Raw genomic sequence first — 14839 nt, 5'->3', positions numbered from 1 at the left:
GCCCCTGCCAGCGCCCCCCTACATCCACCGCTGCTACTAATAATAGTTTATTGCATATGGGACCCAGACCCAAAGACTTAAAACACAAATGACATGGCCAATTATATTTCATTCCTTGAAATCCCTCCGTTTATAAAACAAATGCATATTTAGTCTCGTGTTTGTTTGGCTTCCTCACTTATTAAAAATTTCTCAGCGAAATGCTGTTCGTCCAAGCTATGAGTGTCTATTGTGATAAATCTACAAAAATGCTAATGTTATAATCTTGCTTGTAATTTCATTTTTTGACATACGCAGCTATCCAAATGTCCCCAAAGGGGTACTTTAAGCCCCAAACTCTTATTTTCCTTAAAGAGGATTTGAACCTCAGGCTCCCATATGGGGGCCAGGAGACAAGCCAGTGGGCCAAAGCCCAGGTTAATCTTGTTTGTAGCTTTATCTTATTATTATTAAAATCTTCCTGAGGTTCCCAGAATCCTGGTAGTGTTCCTGCTGCAACCTCAAAGCTTTCGCCTCTTCCTCCTGAACCCTATGATCGTGGTGCAACAGTTGATATTCCCCTTGGTGCGGCAAAGGTAATCAGAATTTTCAAGATGTTGAATTACACTCTGCATTTCGTCTGTATCATGTCGAAGCTTTTTATTTATTTTAATAATTAAATTATCCTCTGCTTAAATATAGGATTTAAGAGCGAAGGAGAAGGAGCTACAGGCCAAAGAAGCTGAATTGAAAAAGAGGGAACAGGTACTTGTTTCTACCGTCTCATATGGCAGCTACTGAACATGGTTTACTTCTAAAAATACAAACATGAGGAATCAAATCCAACTCTGTTAGTGTTTGATATCAATGTTAATTGCTTGTTAATTGTACAATTCATGTCAATCATCCCTCTAATAGCAGCAGAATTACATGTTAATATTCTGGCAGTTGACTACTTGACTTAATGGCAGAGGTAAAACAAAATTCAGAATTTAGCTGGACTTATTTGTACAAATTGGTTTGTTTGCATATAATTTCATTTAATACTAAGGGCACATGTTGGTTTTTATTCTAGTTTCTTCTAAACCTCATTGTCCCAGATATCTTGAAGATCCAACATGACTTTTACTTTTTATTGATTTTTTCAAATTTTGATGCCACTCGAGGATATCATGATTGGTGTGTCCTTTTAGTGTTTCAATTTATTGTGCTTTTATAAACGAATAATTCTTTGAAGTAATGAGATTTCTCAATGTTTGCAGGAACTAAAACGGAGGGAAGATGCCATAGCCAGTGGTATATCTACTGCTTTTAATACTTTTAATATGTCAGCTGGGCAATGTTGATATGTGTTGCTGAGCAATCTAATCTAAGTTTCTCCTTTTGTTTGACAGCTGGAATTGTCATAGAGGAGAAAAATTGGCCACCCTTTTTCCCCATTATTCATCAAGACATAGCAAATGAAATACCAATCCATCTACAGAAGTTGCAGTATGTTGCATTTATGACATTGTTGGGTATGCTGAATTTAAGTCTTGTGTTATGGATTCAAGTTCATGTGCATTTCAATGCCTGAAATGCTTTCACTTGCAGACTTTGTGTATGCATATCACTTCTCGTTGGATATTATTTAGGTGATTAAATTACAAATTCAGGAAATTGCATGCCAATTCTCTTTGGATATGCTGTAAGCCTAATATTCTGGATTTCTTCTTTTATCAGCAAGCAGGATCAAGGGCTTCTCAGTTTTCAGTGGAAGTAAGGGACCCCTGTGTGTGAGTGCAAGAGGGTTCAAAGTTTACTAGTTGGAGTATTCTAAGAATATATGTCATGAATTTTTTAAAATTAAAATCTTAGGTTTTTGGTGTTAGGATAGCGGTTGCTGTGGCTCACAAGTGGATATTGCTTGTAACTAATGGAGTGGGTTTTTTATCAATAGCAAGGGTGGATTATGACTTTTGGACTAGGATTTATTTTTATTTTTATTTTTATTTATTTTTTTAGGGTAAAGAGTAGGATATAGTCAAACTGATTGCAATTAAACATGTGCCCAGGAGTGCACAACTTTAATTAACTTTGAATTAGAGGTCTCATTGAGGTAGTTGGTGGATTATTGCTAGCAATTTTAACGTTAAAATCTGTGAAGAACTCTTCATTAACAGTTCATTTTATTGCTTTTTGTAAGCTTTCTTAATGTGGGAAGCATTAGCCATTGAAGCACTTTATCCAAAATTAATGGAGTGGGTTTTTTTTTTAATCAAAAGCAGATGTGGATTATGACTTTTGGACTTGGATTTTTTTTTTTTGGGGGTAAAAAATAGTATATAGTCAAACTGATTGCAATTAAACATGTACCCATGAGTGCACAGCTTTAATTAAATTTGAATTAGAGGTCTCATTGAGGTAGTTGGTGGATTATTGCTTTTTTTTTTATTTCTAATAATCAAGGAGGATTATTGCTAGCAATTTAATGTTAAAATCTGTGAAGAGGTCTTCATTAACAGTTCATTTAATTGCTTTTTGTAGGCTTTCTTAATGTGGGAAGCAGTAGCCATTGAAATACTTTATCCACAATCTTCTAAAAGGAAAAAACTTCTTTGAGTAATCATGACAAAAAAACTTCTATAGTGATGGTATATTTGTTCCAGATTCCAACAATCAAACTGATGAATATGGTGCATCTCTAAAATCTATCAATTTAAACCAAACTCTTTGCAAATTTTGAGAAGTTCGGAAACTACTAAGTAATTGGTAAGAAATAAATTAGAAATTTCCCTAATGAAAAATAAGTATCAAATAGTTGCACAAATAATTGCTTGATTAGAACAAGTAATTATATTGTAGTCATGAAATTTTACATGGTGCTTTGTTGTTGATTTTTTTTTTTTCAGGAAATGTGAGCACTTCATGATGTTAGTTAGCCCTTTCAGCATCTTTTGGAATTTAGTGAACTTTATTTGCTATTCATTATGGGGAAATAAACAAAGCTACCTGTTTGAATATTAAAAGAAAAAGGAGCAAATGAAGAGATTAACTGTAATTACTAACATGCTATGTACATGATCCTTACCTCTTTTTTTTTTGCTTTGTAAACCATGAAATGTATTATAGAAAGAAAGAAGTAGTACAGAAAAAAAGGAAAAGGGCAGCCTGGTGCACAAAGCTCCCCGCATATGCGGGGTCTAGGGAATGGGTGGACCATGATGGGTCTATAGTATGCAGCCTACCTTGCATTTTTGCAAGAGGCTGTTTCCACACCTCAAACCCATGACCTCTAGGTCACGTGGTGACAAATTTACCATTGTATCTGGGCTCCCCTTCAAGTAGTACAATAAAAAGATGAAAACAAAAACAGGGAGAAAAAGATATCCTCCCATACACAGGGAAAGCTGTGAGGTTAAAAAAAAAAAGGAACAAATTACTATACAGCTCTAATGGAGCTAAGCAATCCAATCTCATTATAAATCTGCCATAGATATATGCTGAAAGAAGCCATTCACCAAACACCTCAATGACGCATGAAACACCACTCTACTCCAAAGCAATTTAAGGAAAGTAGCCACACCCTTAAAAAATTTTGCATCACTTTCCACCAAAATACACCAAAGAATAGCCATAAACAAGCACCACCAGGCAAAACTTTCCTCTATTGGACTCTTTGGAGTAATTTGTTTGGTATTTTAGGCGAGAATTGAGTTCCTTCCTCTTTTTTGGAGGCTTTTTGCATTGCTATTTTTAGGAGGTTTGGGAAGGGTGCATATCTTTCCATCAAAATATTCCAAATGATAGCCATAAACAAGCACCACTAGGCAAAAATTTTCTCTCATTCCCCTTCCTAAACCTCCTAAAAATAATAGTGCAAAAAGCCTCCAAGAAGAGGGACGAAATCAATTCTCGCCTAAAATACCAAACTAATTACTCCAAAGAGTCCAATAGAGGTGATGATGTAAGAACAAATGTGAACAAGTCTCCCCACTCTTAAAGCAAAGGACACACATCAGGCAATAAGGTCTCACCAGGTCTTTGTTTCTAGATCAAGTCAATAGCTATAATTTTCTCAATTATCAGAGTCCACATAAGGGCATTTATCTTTGAAGGAACTTTAGCTTTCCTAATGAAAGAGTAAAGGGCAACATGAATAGCATTCGGATCATGAATCAAATGAGAAAAGAAAGACTAGCAAGAATATTCCTCAGAATAATCTAAACTCCAAACTCTTTTATCCCTCCCCAATTGAAAATACAAACAATCAAGCTCATTAATCAAATCTCCCTCATTAAGTTTCCTCACAAAATGAAAATCCCAAGAATGCGCCCCACTTGCAAGAGGAGAAAAGCATGTATAAGGGTCTCATATAAAGTAGATAAGTGAAAAAATGAGGATACATAAGGGCCAAAGGAGCCTCCCCAATCCAATGATCTTTGCAAATGGGTTCTCTCCCCATTACCAACTCCACACTGAACATTCAAGGGAAAAGAATGATAAATCTTAGACACAATTTTCCAAGGAGTCAAGTAAAATATTTGCCCTAACTTTACTCCAAATTTACCCTGAATTACCATGTGTTGAGGAGAATTAGGTTCTATGTGGCTTAAACCATTTGATCTTCCCATTCTCAAACTATTCTTCCACATTCTTATTCACTTAATATTTCACACTTCTTTAAAATTGCAGTTTCTTAGAACTACTATTTCATTCGGGAAGTAGTCCTGATAGGGCTTAGTAGAAAGTTTTATTTGAGACACTGAGTCCTCAACTGTCAGATTTAGGGATTTAGGTGTTACAAATTTGCAGTATTTTAACTGACCCCTCCTTGCCAAATGATTGTGGAGTTTTGCTGAACAAGATGAGGTGCTGTGGGAAAAGCTAGTTGAAACCTAATATGGCAGCTTTGCGGGAGTTGGTTCTCAGAGGAGGCTAGGGGACTGTATGGGTTTAGGATTTGGAAGGGAATCATGAACGTTAAAGGAGACATTACCAAATTTATTGGCTTTGAACTTGGGAATGGTGAGAGAATCTGATTTTTGTTGGTTTTTATGGTGCAGTGACACTGCTTTGAAGAAGAGTTTTCCAGCACTATCTGAATTGTCTGATGAGAAGGTATGTTGGTTCATCCTGTCACCTTTAACAGTCAGTCTCCATGGGAAATCTGATTTCCTAGGAAGTCAATGACTGAAAGCTATTGGATCTGGAGAATTTTCTGTGAGTATTGTATAGGGCTAAACTGGACTGACAAGTAAAGAGGACAATCACATGGAAAAAACGGGGGGGGGGGGAGATGTGGAAGGGGGTTAAGAATGGTGCATTCCCAGTTAAATCTTTTCATAACTTTTTATTGAAAGCATGGGGGAGTGGGGTGGTGGTGGTGAGTCTATTGATCACTCATGGTGACCTGCTTGTTCATTGTATAGTGGTACAAGAGTTTTGGGTCTTTATTTGATTGCGCTAGAAGGGGTGATTCTGGACAACATCAAATCTCTGCTTCAGCGCTGGTTTTCTGAGGACAGTCCAGGAGAAAAAAAGAAAGTGTTTTGCCTCCTCACTGTCTGTTTCTGTGCATCTGGAGAGAAAGAAATAACAGGGCTTTCAGTGGGATTTATGTGCCGGCGCAGTGGCTAAATTAGAATGCAGCTTTTGGAGACACCAGTATTCTGTACAAAGTGTAAATGTAACACCCAATGCACAAGGATCCCATGCCATTAGGGGTCTATTGAGTCCAGAATATTAATAGTTCAGAGTTAGAATTAGATCATGGTGTTTGAAAAAAAAGATGTAACTAGCCTTGAAGAGAGTTCAAGAGGTAGGGTACTATAATTAAAAAACCAGTAGCTATTTTGGGGGAGATTGATAATGTCCTGTGTCTGAATTCTGACAAATTTGAGGGTAGTAAAGCGTATGCTCATCGAAAGGCTGCTCGAATGGGTGCCGAGATGAGGAAGGTGTTGAAGGGGAGAGAAAATTCTAGTGACAAAATTTTAAGGAGCGATTCTAAAGGAGAACCTAGTATAGTGGAAGACTCTTACAAAGGAGGTTGGGTGTAGCAATGGGGAAAGAAAAGAAAAGGAGGTAAAGAAATGAGGGGATTTTTCAGATTTAGAAAGTGATTTTAGTGAATTTGACTGTGGTGGGGGTTGTTGTTGGGTGAGATTTGAAAACAATGTGAGTATGTTTCTAATTCTTGCAACGAAGTAGGGTATTTATCTTATGTTCATCCTCCCATGTTGGAAGGTTTGAAGGGAGTGTCTATTTTTGAAAATGATGCTTTGGTCTTCAACTTACAGTGTAGAAATGGAATATTTTCCTACTCCTGTGGAAGAAATTCCCAAGGACTTAGAAGTTCAAGATCTTTTGGAAAAAATGGATTTAAATTTGAGTGATATTGGTGGATAGGAAGTGTGCTTCATGGTGGTAAAAATCGTAAGTTGAAGGGTCAGAAGAAACTAGTGAATTTGAAGAGCTTGGTAAACTATGATGGAAAGGGTTTGAAAAGGGGTTTCCTTGGTTAATTTTGTCTAGTTCCAAGCTGCGATCTTTGATTTTTTTTTTTTGTTCCATGTTTTTCTAGCGGACTTCTTGTCCCCACACGTTGTACCTTCTTTTCTCTCTATCTAATATACTTTCTTTTATTATCAAAAAAGGAAAAACACCCTTCCTTCTGTATCCAGATCTTTTTTCATGGCCTGAAATTTTTTCTCTAATTTTATTTTTTGGTTCAGCCCATGCTTTTCGTATTAGGGTTGGCAGCCCCATGGTGCCCCTTTATGTATACTGATTATTACTGGTATGAAAAAAGGTGAATTGCTATTTTATAATAATTAATTCACTTAAATATATTCTATCAATTTATAAAATTTAAATATGTGTTTGGGGTAAAAAATGGCACATTTAGTATGCAAACACCCCCAAAAATTGGGATCACCCTCCCCTGCCACACGGCCCACACTCTCACACTCATATCATATGTATGTGTTTGTATTAATGCTCTGCTTTTTTTTCTTTTAGCCTCATTTGCCTTTTTTTTCCATTTTGATGGAGTTGTGTATCCTGGTTTGCATTGTCTTGTTCCTTCATTTTTTTTCCTCTACTAAAAAGTTTCAATATGAGCCTGTTGAGACAGTCCATCTTGACATTTGGTGATAGTTTGCGATATTATGCAGGTTTGGTACTGTGTCTTCTATGGAATATAATAGCAGTTACCACAGCATGGATCAAAGGGGAAGGTTTGTCTGCAGTATATTTTCTTATAGCCCCCTGAACCCTGAATCATCTAATGCAACTTGGATTTGACTTGTCTTTTGTTTTAGGTCCAACAATTTGGTTCCTTGCTATTATCTATTTCATATCAGGGGTTCCATGTGCCCATGTGTTGTGGTATCGTCCTCTTTATCGTGCTATGAGGTACTGTTCTATCATGGTGTTATGCTTGGCTCCATTATTCTGCCCACTATTAAGCAAAAACTGTGATAGGATGTCGCCAGTCTATATGTGGGGATGCCAATGAGGCAGATATATTATGCACAACCCCTGCCCCTGTCCCTGTTACTGTTCCATGGAGAAATAATCACACTCGCATGATAAAGATTGGTGAAATAAAAAAGCTTACTATGCTGCTGCTGCTACTACAAAAACCTTGATCTTGGAAATAGCTCAATGGTAATGAGTTATAACAAGCTTCACTAAAATTTGAAAAGAGAAAACAAAGGCCTATATGGCATCTGTACACTAGGTACAGTGTTATAGTAAATATTAGAATCATTATAACAAAATAAATCATTATAATAAGTATCCTCAGAGCAAGGTGGGGCAAATCAGCAATACCCCTAACCCACCTGGCAACCAACTTGAGTGTTGTCTCCTTGTTCCTGCCTTTGCTGTAACCCCTTGATTTTGGCTCAAAAGGAGGTTGGATCTGCAACATACTTCATATAGCCTCCTGAATCCTGAGTGATTTATCTTTATGTTATTCAGATGAATTTGGTTCTTTCTGACTATGTAAATACATTCAGTGACAAGCGTAGAAACATTTGTATTATCTCCATTCAATATTGGTTAAAAAATGGGCTTGTAGACTGTTACACCATCTCCTGATTCCCCACATGGGATGCCAAGGTTGCCTCTTATGGACGTTGTTTTGGTTTGTGTTGTTAGGATATGTGCATATTTACCTATAAAAGAAAAGAAATTAAATATTTGCTTCCAAGTTATCTGGAGAAGATCTTTGCATTGGTTCAAAAAATAAAAATAGAAGCTAAAATATTTAATCACTGGCGTCTGCATTTTTGACAAATTAGAGAGAGAATTATTGTAGTAGAAGCCCAACCTTTAGTTGACACAAATATTTAAGAAAACCTAAATGTTAGTTTGACATTTATAAATTAGGTTTCAATTTTTGAACAAAATGAGGACAAATTGTTGATGCAAGAAGGATGCATGGTAAGATACAAGTGCATAGGGCCTTTGGTGGGGTTAGTATGGTGCCAAAATAGCTGGTTAATTTCCAATTATGCCCTCTATTATCAAGGAAAGCAAAAGATGTGAATAAAAATATGCAGCTAACATAGACAATAACACCACCAATGCTGAAGTTAAATTGTATGATACAAGCATGGCATGTTTTGATCCAAAAAAAACCTTCGGATCAATTGGTAGTCTAAACATGAAAAGCAGTAGCTAAAGTTTGAGAAAACTAGCATGAAGCTGTTAATAAAATCACCGCTGACATATCATTAGATATCTGATGTGCCACTATATTAGCACCGGAGGAGCCCATGGATGGGCTTGATACACATGGGTCTTGTGCCCAACCATGTATATAAGCACCCATCATCTACTCAAATTTTCCAATGTGGGACAAACTCACAAGTGGAATTCTCAACACACTATCTGCAATATTGCCCACATCCATAACATTGAGAATATTGTTGATATAGTTGTAGATAGCTCAATATTTAGATAGAAATCTTGATACAGACACATAAATTGGATGTCTATTAACATCCCTACTTCAAATCTGTAGGTGGATGTACTTGACATGTCATTGCACATGTAACACGCTCGATTTTCTTTTGCAGGTACAGGTTACATTTTAGGGATTTTGTAATTGAGTTAGTTGTGCTTCATACTCGAATTTATTTATCATAAACTGAAAATAGATGAACTGAAAAGTGCACCGACAGTTGTTTCTAGTTGCTAATTATGACTTTTTTTCCACTGTTGACTGTATTTATTTTTGTTTTAATGTTATTTTTAATCATTCTCTGATTAGTACCTCCTTGACAACACTGTTATATAATTCTCTGCATATTTGTTTCGCAGAACTGATAGCGCCCTCAAGTTTGGTTGGTTTTTCTTGTTTTACATGGTAGGATCTTGTATGTTCTTAAGTAGACTAGCTGCTTTGCTGAAGATGTGGGAGTGCCTCACTTTTGTTAGCTTTATTTGTTCTTGCAGTTTCACATTGGCTTCTGTGTCTTGGCTGCAGTTGCTCCACCCATTATATTCAAGGGGAAGTCTCTGACGTGAGTTTTATTTGACTTCTTGTAAAATCCACTGGGTTCATCTTCCAGCATTGTAGTTTTTCCTTTAATTTTGATGACGTGATAATAGTTATAACGAAGTAATTTTTTTTTTCTTTGAGGAGTTTTTTCCACAAAACTGACTTCTTGTAAAATTCACTGGGTTCATCTTCCAGCATTGTAGGCTTTCCTTTAATTTTGATGGAGTGATAATAGTTATAACAAAATAAATTTTTTTCTTTGAGTTTTTTCCACAATTTTTAAGGGGGCAAGAAATTTTAGCATGTTGGACAGCTTACTTGGTACTGGGAACTGTGGGACTCATATTAACATTGTGTGGGAGATGTTACAAATTTTGTATTGAACAGCTTCAATTTTGTCCCACTATGTACTCTGTTTCTTGGGAGCTTGGTTAATTATTTTTTAATAAACTTACTTTTAAAGAAACACACAAATTGCCTCCCTATTTGTCCATCTCCCTTCAAGGTCAATGTATTACCGTTTATAAAATGAGGAGACAACTTTCAGTAGTAAGTGCAAATGACCAATGAACATAAAAAAAACACACACACACACACACTTGGGGATGCATTAGCTTGAAAATATTTCTTGAAAATGTGCACAATTATTGACCTACCTTGTGCCCAGCACTGAGAAAGGCTCTTCAACCACTATGGCTTTTTTGTTTCTGTATTGAAATTCAATGCTGTCAACTCTATGTAAATGTTGGGTAAGACATTGCCCTATTTAAAATGAATGGGATCATGCATAAATGATGCATATATATTTGGTCTCTTGTTTCCAATAACACCTTCTTGTCTTGAACTTGTGGAACAGGGGAATATTGGCTGCAATTGAACTTTTGAGCAGTAATGCTTTGGTTGGAGTAAGTTTTAAAATTTTACATCAATGCACTGTCCTGGATAGCATCATTGTACGACTATATGTTTCTGTATAAAATCATAGTAATAATGATGAAATAATTTAGATTTTGTAGTGTAGCTTATTGCTGTTGGTTTTGTTGATTTCCTACTAATTGTTGAGGAACTCTGGATTTTCCATTTACAATTTTATCTATACAAATTCCTTTGTGAAGGCTTGACTAGAAAGAATTCTTCTCAAACTGCAGATATTCTACTTGATTGGATTTGGACTGTTTTGCATTGAATCCCTTCTCAGTATCTGGGTTCTTCAGGTTCAATAATCTTGATATTGGCATTAATTCCCTAGTTTTTCTTGTTAATGTTATTTTCATTCTTCTGAGTTCCTTTGTTCTTGGTATCAATATGCAGCAAGTTTACTTGTACTTCCGAGGCAGTGGCAAAACTGCAGAAATGACTCGTCAGGCTGCAAGAGGAACCATGATGGCAGCACTATAACATGACATTTCTGAAATGCAGCTATTCATGGATGAACGGGGCTGGATCCGCTGGAGGAATTGATTCTTTATGACTTTACCTCACTTGCATTCCATAGTTTGCAGTGTCAAGCCTGTCAATGTGGGGCTTACATATATTATCAAATGAATAAAGTAAAGAAACAATTTATGTTTCGGTCAACAAACCTGTTAGAAGAGTTTTTGCATTCGGAGAGGTAGTTGATACATGCCCTATTTGATTCTTTAACAGTCAATTTGTTAAATTGTTGTTCCTGCCTATGGAATGGTACATTAAGAAAGTGTTGGGACAATTGACTTGTAAACTTACCTCCGTTAAACCTCCAGTCAGATTCCATGATCATGAGAGAGGCTCCTTCCGTTTGCTGCAAGGCCAAATGAAACCTTGTTTTAAGGTTTCTACCTAGCAATATTGCTCCAAATGGTCCACTGCCCTTCCTCTGAGCAGGTATGGTACCTTCGAAAAACATATTATTTATTGGTCAAGCAATCCTTTCTTCGAGTAATGCTGCTATCCATCATTGACTTATGACCATCACAGGCCTAGGGGGCAACAGGAGTGGCAGATAAGCGGGCCGACCTATCTCACTTCATCCACTTACTGCCATATATGCCCTTAACAGTCACAATTGTGACAACATTTTTTCTTTCTTCAATAGGTCAACCCTTACCCTAAAACCCAAATAATAGGCGATGCACTCCAAGAAACACACAATGGAAGATTCAATTAATCTTTTGAAGGCTAATGTCCATGAAGCCACTCAAGGGTTGCGAAATCAGAGATGTAACAAAACTTAAACCCAAACTACATCGAAATGGTGATACATGCCAAACCTTATAGACCATTAGACATTGTAATGTATGTATGCGCGCGCATGTAGGATCCCCGACTAACCTTTACAATTTTCCCATGAAGGAATAATATATTACATGCACTTCCAAAGAGCAATTGAATTGAGCAAAAGTCCTCATTTTCCAAATCCATTTCTATATTTGTGTTAGTGCAATGATTTATTTGTGTTCCAAGAATGAGTGAACAAATTAAGTTTATGTACTCAATTTGGTTAAGTTTTTTTTTTTTAGCAAAACAAAAATGGGGAAATGCCTAGACATTTCATTTATTGAGCGGTCTCTAACCCCCTTTTTAGTTGTTTCGTTTAGAATCTATTTGGATTTTTTCAAACTAATCCCGTTATTGAAACAATCAAAATCGGTTTTCTTTGTTCTAGGATCCTTTATCTTTGCTTTGACATGCCATTTCTATTAGTAGTCCAAATCCATGTATGAATTTTCAGGCTAGCTTTAATTTTCTAGTCTTTAAACAATCTGTAGAGTTAGAGAAGGAGAAGGAGAAGAAAAAGAAGAAAAGAAGAGAAGAAGAGAAGAAAACAAGAAGAAATCAAGAGAAAAAGGTAGTAAGCAGTTTCCTAGAGCATTACATTTAGCTCCATGTCTACACGTTTATATATTAATAAAATTTACATGAAACACAAAAATACCCCTACTTACATCATATAATAACTAAAATAAATTCTCTTATAACACTTCCCCTCAAGCTAGAGGTGTGTAAATATCACATAGTCCTACTTTATTATAACAAATAGAGACAAGGCAGGCTTAAATAAAGCTTTTGTGAAAACATCTCCTAATTTTTGCATAGATTTCACAAATGGAGTCCTTATAAACCTTATTTAACATATCATTCCTAAAATTATGACAGTCAACTTCTATGTACTTTTTTCTCTCATGAATCACTGGGTTGCTCTACCAATATAAATGGCAACTTGGTTATCACAAAACATATAGATGGGCTTTTAACCAATAATCCCCACTATGGCATAAAAGACTTCAACCATATAAGCTCACTCACAATACAAGTCATACTTAGTATGTAGCTTCAACTAGATCTTCATATGGTAGTTTATTTCTTGTAATGCCAAGTAACAAGATTACCTCCCACAAATGTACAAAATCCAATAGTAGATGAAGAATCATCAACCAAGTCATCACAATTTGCATATCCTATGATCTCATAGTTTCTATTATATTTATATATCAAACATATACAAGGATGGCCTTTGAGATATCTTATAATCCTACAAACAACATTCTAGTGTGTCATGGATCGAGTATTTTCACACCTTGTGAAGGGTTGTGCAACACTAGCTAAAGTATTTTTGTTCAACTAGACAACCAACTATTACTCAAAGCAATAAAACCTATACTAGTATTTACATGATGGTAACCCATCCCATGCACACAAAGCAAGTCATTACAAGCAAGTATAATGCCTTGAGCAAGTTTGGCTTGTGACATTGCCCCACTTATGCATTCGATGTCCTCAAATACTTTGATGCTAGGTACTCTTCAACTTGGTCCATGAAACTAAAATCCATTTGATTTCTTCATCTCTAAGGCCTTTCCACTTCACTAAGAACTTGTATTGTTTCTTCCTTAATGATGTGAACTCTCTATCTGTAAGGATGATTTCAACTTCTCTTCTGTCAGGTTACGCCATCTTTTTTTACTCTAGTTAATTTACTTATGTTTCGATCATTAGTGTTGGCATTGAATGACTTGAGGCAGCTAATGTGAAACACAAGATGCACTTTCATCCAAGTTAGAGGATCAATCTTATAACAGACCTTCCCAAATTTAGCCAAGTTGGGGACTAGTCCTTTATATTTGTGAAGTAGTCTCATATACTGATCCTATAGTGACTTGATCTATTCAAGATTGAGCTTAACAAATACCAAGTCACCCACATTAGGTGCAATGGTTTTCTCCTCTGATATTACCACTTCTTCATCTGCTTGGAAGCTTTCTCCAGGTAGGCTTGAGAAATCTTTTCATTTGGTGGAGATGTATATTCTTGGATTCTTTCTTCTATACAACTCTTCCATTGTGTGAGGTAACAATGATTGTTGCCCTATAACAAGCTCAAAAGGACTCTTACTGGTTGATAATATCTTTTGGGTGTTGAAATAGAGCTAAGCCACATCAAGTAGTTGCACCAAATTATTTTGATTGACATTGATGAAATGGCGTAAGTACTCTTCTAGTAGCCTATTGAATCTTTATGTTTGCCCATCTGTAGTGGTAACCTTACTTATCGTTAAGTGTGTTACCATCTGTAAGGCAACTTGGCTTTTTTGCTCAGTGCATCTACAACTTGGTTCATTTGACCCACCTTGTTCTCAAATAAGAAATAAAATGACGCCAGGAATTCTTGCCATCAAGCTTGCTTGGATGATAATTTTGGTTGTGTAAAGAAGTGACTAACAATCAAGTTACCTGTTTTCATTACAAATTTCGACCCAAATAGGTAATGCTACCATATGTGAAGACTATGCATTATCGCTAGCATCTCTTTCTCATGAGTTGTGTACCTTTATTTGGCTTCACTAAGCTTACAACCCTCATATGTAATAGGATGCCCATCTTATAACAAGACTCTTCCAAGGGCATAGTTTGATGCACTGTCTATACCTCGAAGGGGTTCATATGTTTAGAAGAGGAAGTAATAGATCTCATATCATGACTTTCTTTAAGTTGCCAAAGGATTCTTGGCACTTCTTTGTCTAGTTCCACTAATGACCCTCTTTAGTAGTTTTGTCAAAAGAGCAGTTCTAGCAATTCTTCTCAAATACCCCTCCACAAACTTTCTGTAATAATTGGAAAGTCCTATAAAAGAACACAACTCCTTCACTATCGTTGGGATCTTCCAATTTTGAACAACTCTTACCTTCTCATATCATCCTAATATGACCTTGCTCAATCACATGACCAAAGAATTTATGCTCCGGTGAGCGAATAACACTTCTCTTTCTTTATATAGAGGCTATTCTCCTTTAGCTAGTTAAACACCTCCCATAGATGCTCTTTATGTTCCTTTAGAGTGGAGTTATAAACAACGATGTCATCTAGGTATACCACAACAAACTTGTTG

General features: G+C 36.2%; 1 protein-coding gene across 1 annotated transcript in view; it reads left to right on the top strand.

Annotated features, from left to right (window-relative positions):
• The window catches only part of LOC131149468 (secretory carrier-associated membrane protein 1-like), a 31180-nt gene extending 19997 nt beyond the window's left edge, over window positions 1-11183 (top strand). The window contains exons 2-12 of the mRNA XM_058099921.1: window positions 474-575; window positions 682-744; window positions 1242-1275; window positions 1374-1496; window positions 7137-7199; window positions 7284-7377; window positions 9295-9340; window positions 9430-9497; window positions 10332-10380; window positions 10624-10689; window positions 10787-11183. Of these exons, the coding sequence (XP_057955904.1) occupies window positions 474-575; window positions 682-744; window positions 1242-1275; window positions 1374-1496; window positions 7137-7199; window positions 7284-7377; window positions 9295-9340; window positions 9430-9497; window positions 10332-10380; window positions 10624-10689; window positions 10787-10873 (795 nt within the window). The 3' untranslated portion in view covers window positions 10874-11183. The remainder of the gene's footprint in view (window positions 1-473; window positions 576-681; window positions 745-1241; window positions 1276-1373; window positions 1497-7136; window positions 7200-7283; window positions 7378-9294; window positions 9341-9429; window positions 9498-10331; window positions 10381-10623; window positions 10690-10786) is intronic.
• The last annotated feature ends 3656 nt before the right edge of the window (window positions 11184-14839 follow it).

The sequence above is a fragment of the Malania oleifera genome, chromosome 2, assembly GCF_029873635.1.
Source record: "Malania oleifera isolate guangnan ecotype guangnan chromosome 2, ASM2987363v1, whole genome shotgun sequence".
Classification (NCBI taxonomy): domain Eukaryota; kingdom Viridiplantae; phylum Streptophyta; class Magnoliopsida; order Santalales; family Ximeniaceae; genus Malania; species Malania oleifera.
Note: the sequence above shows the minus strand (reverse complement) of the source record. Positions and strands in the feature narration are given on the sequence as shown.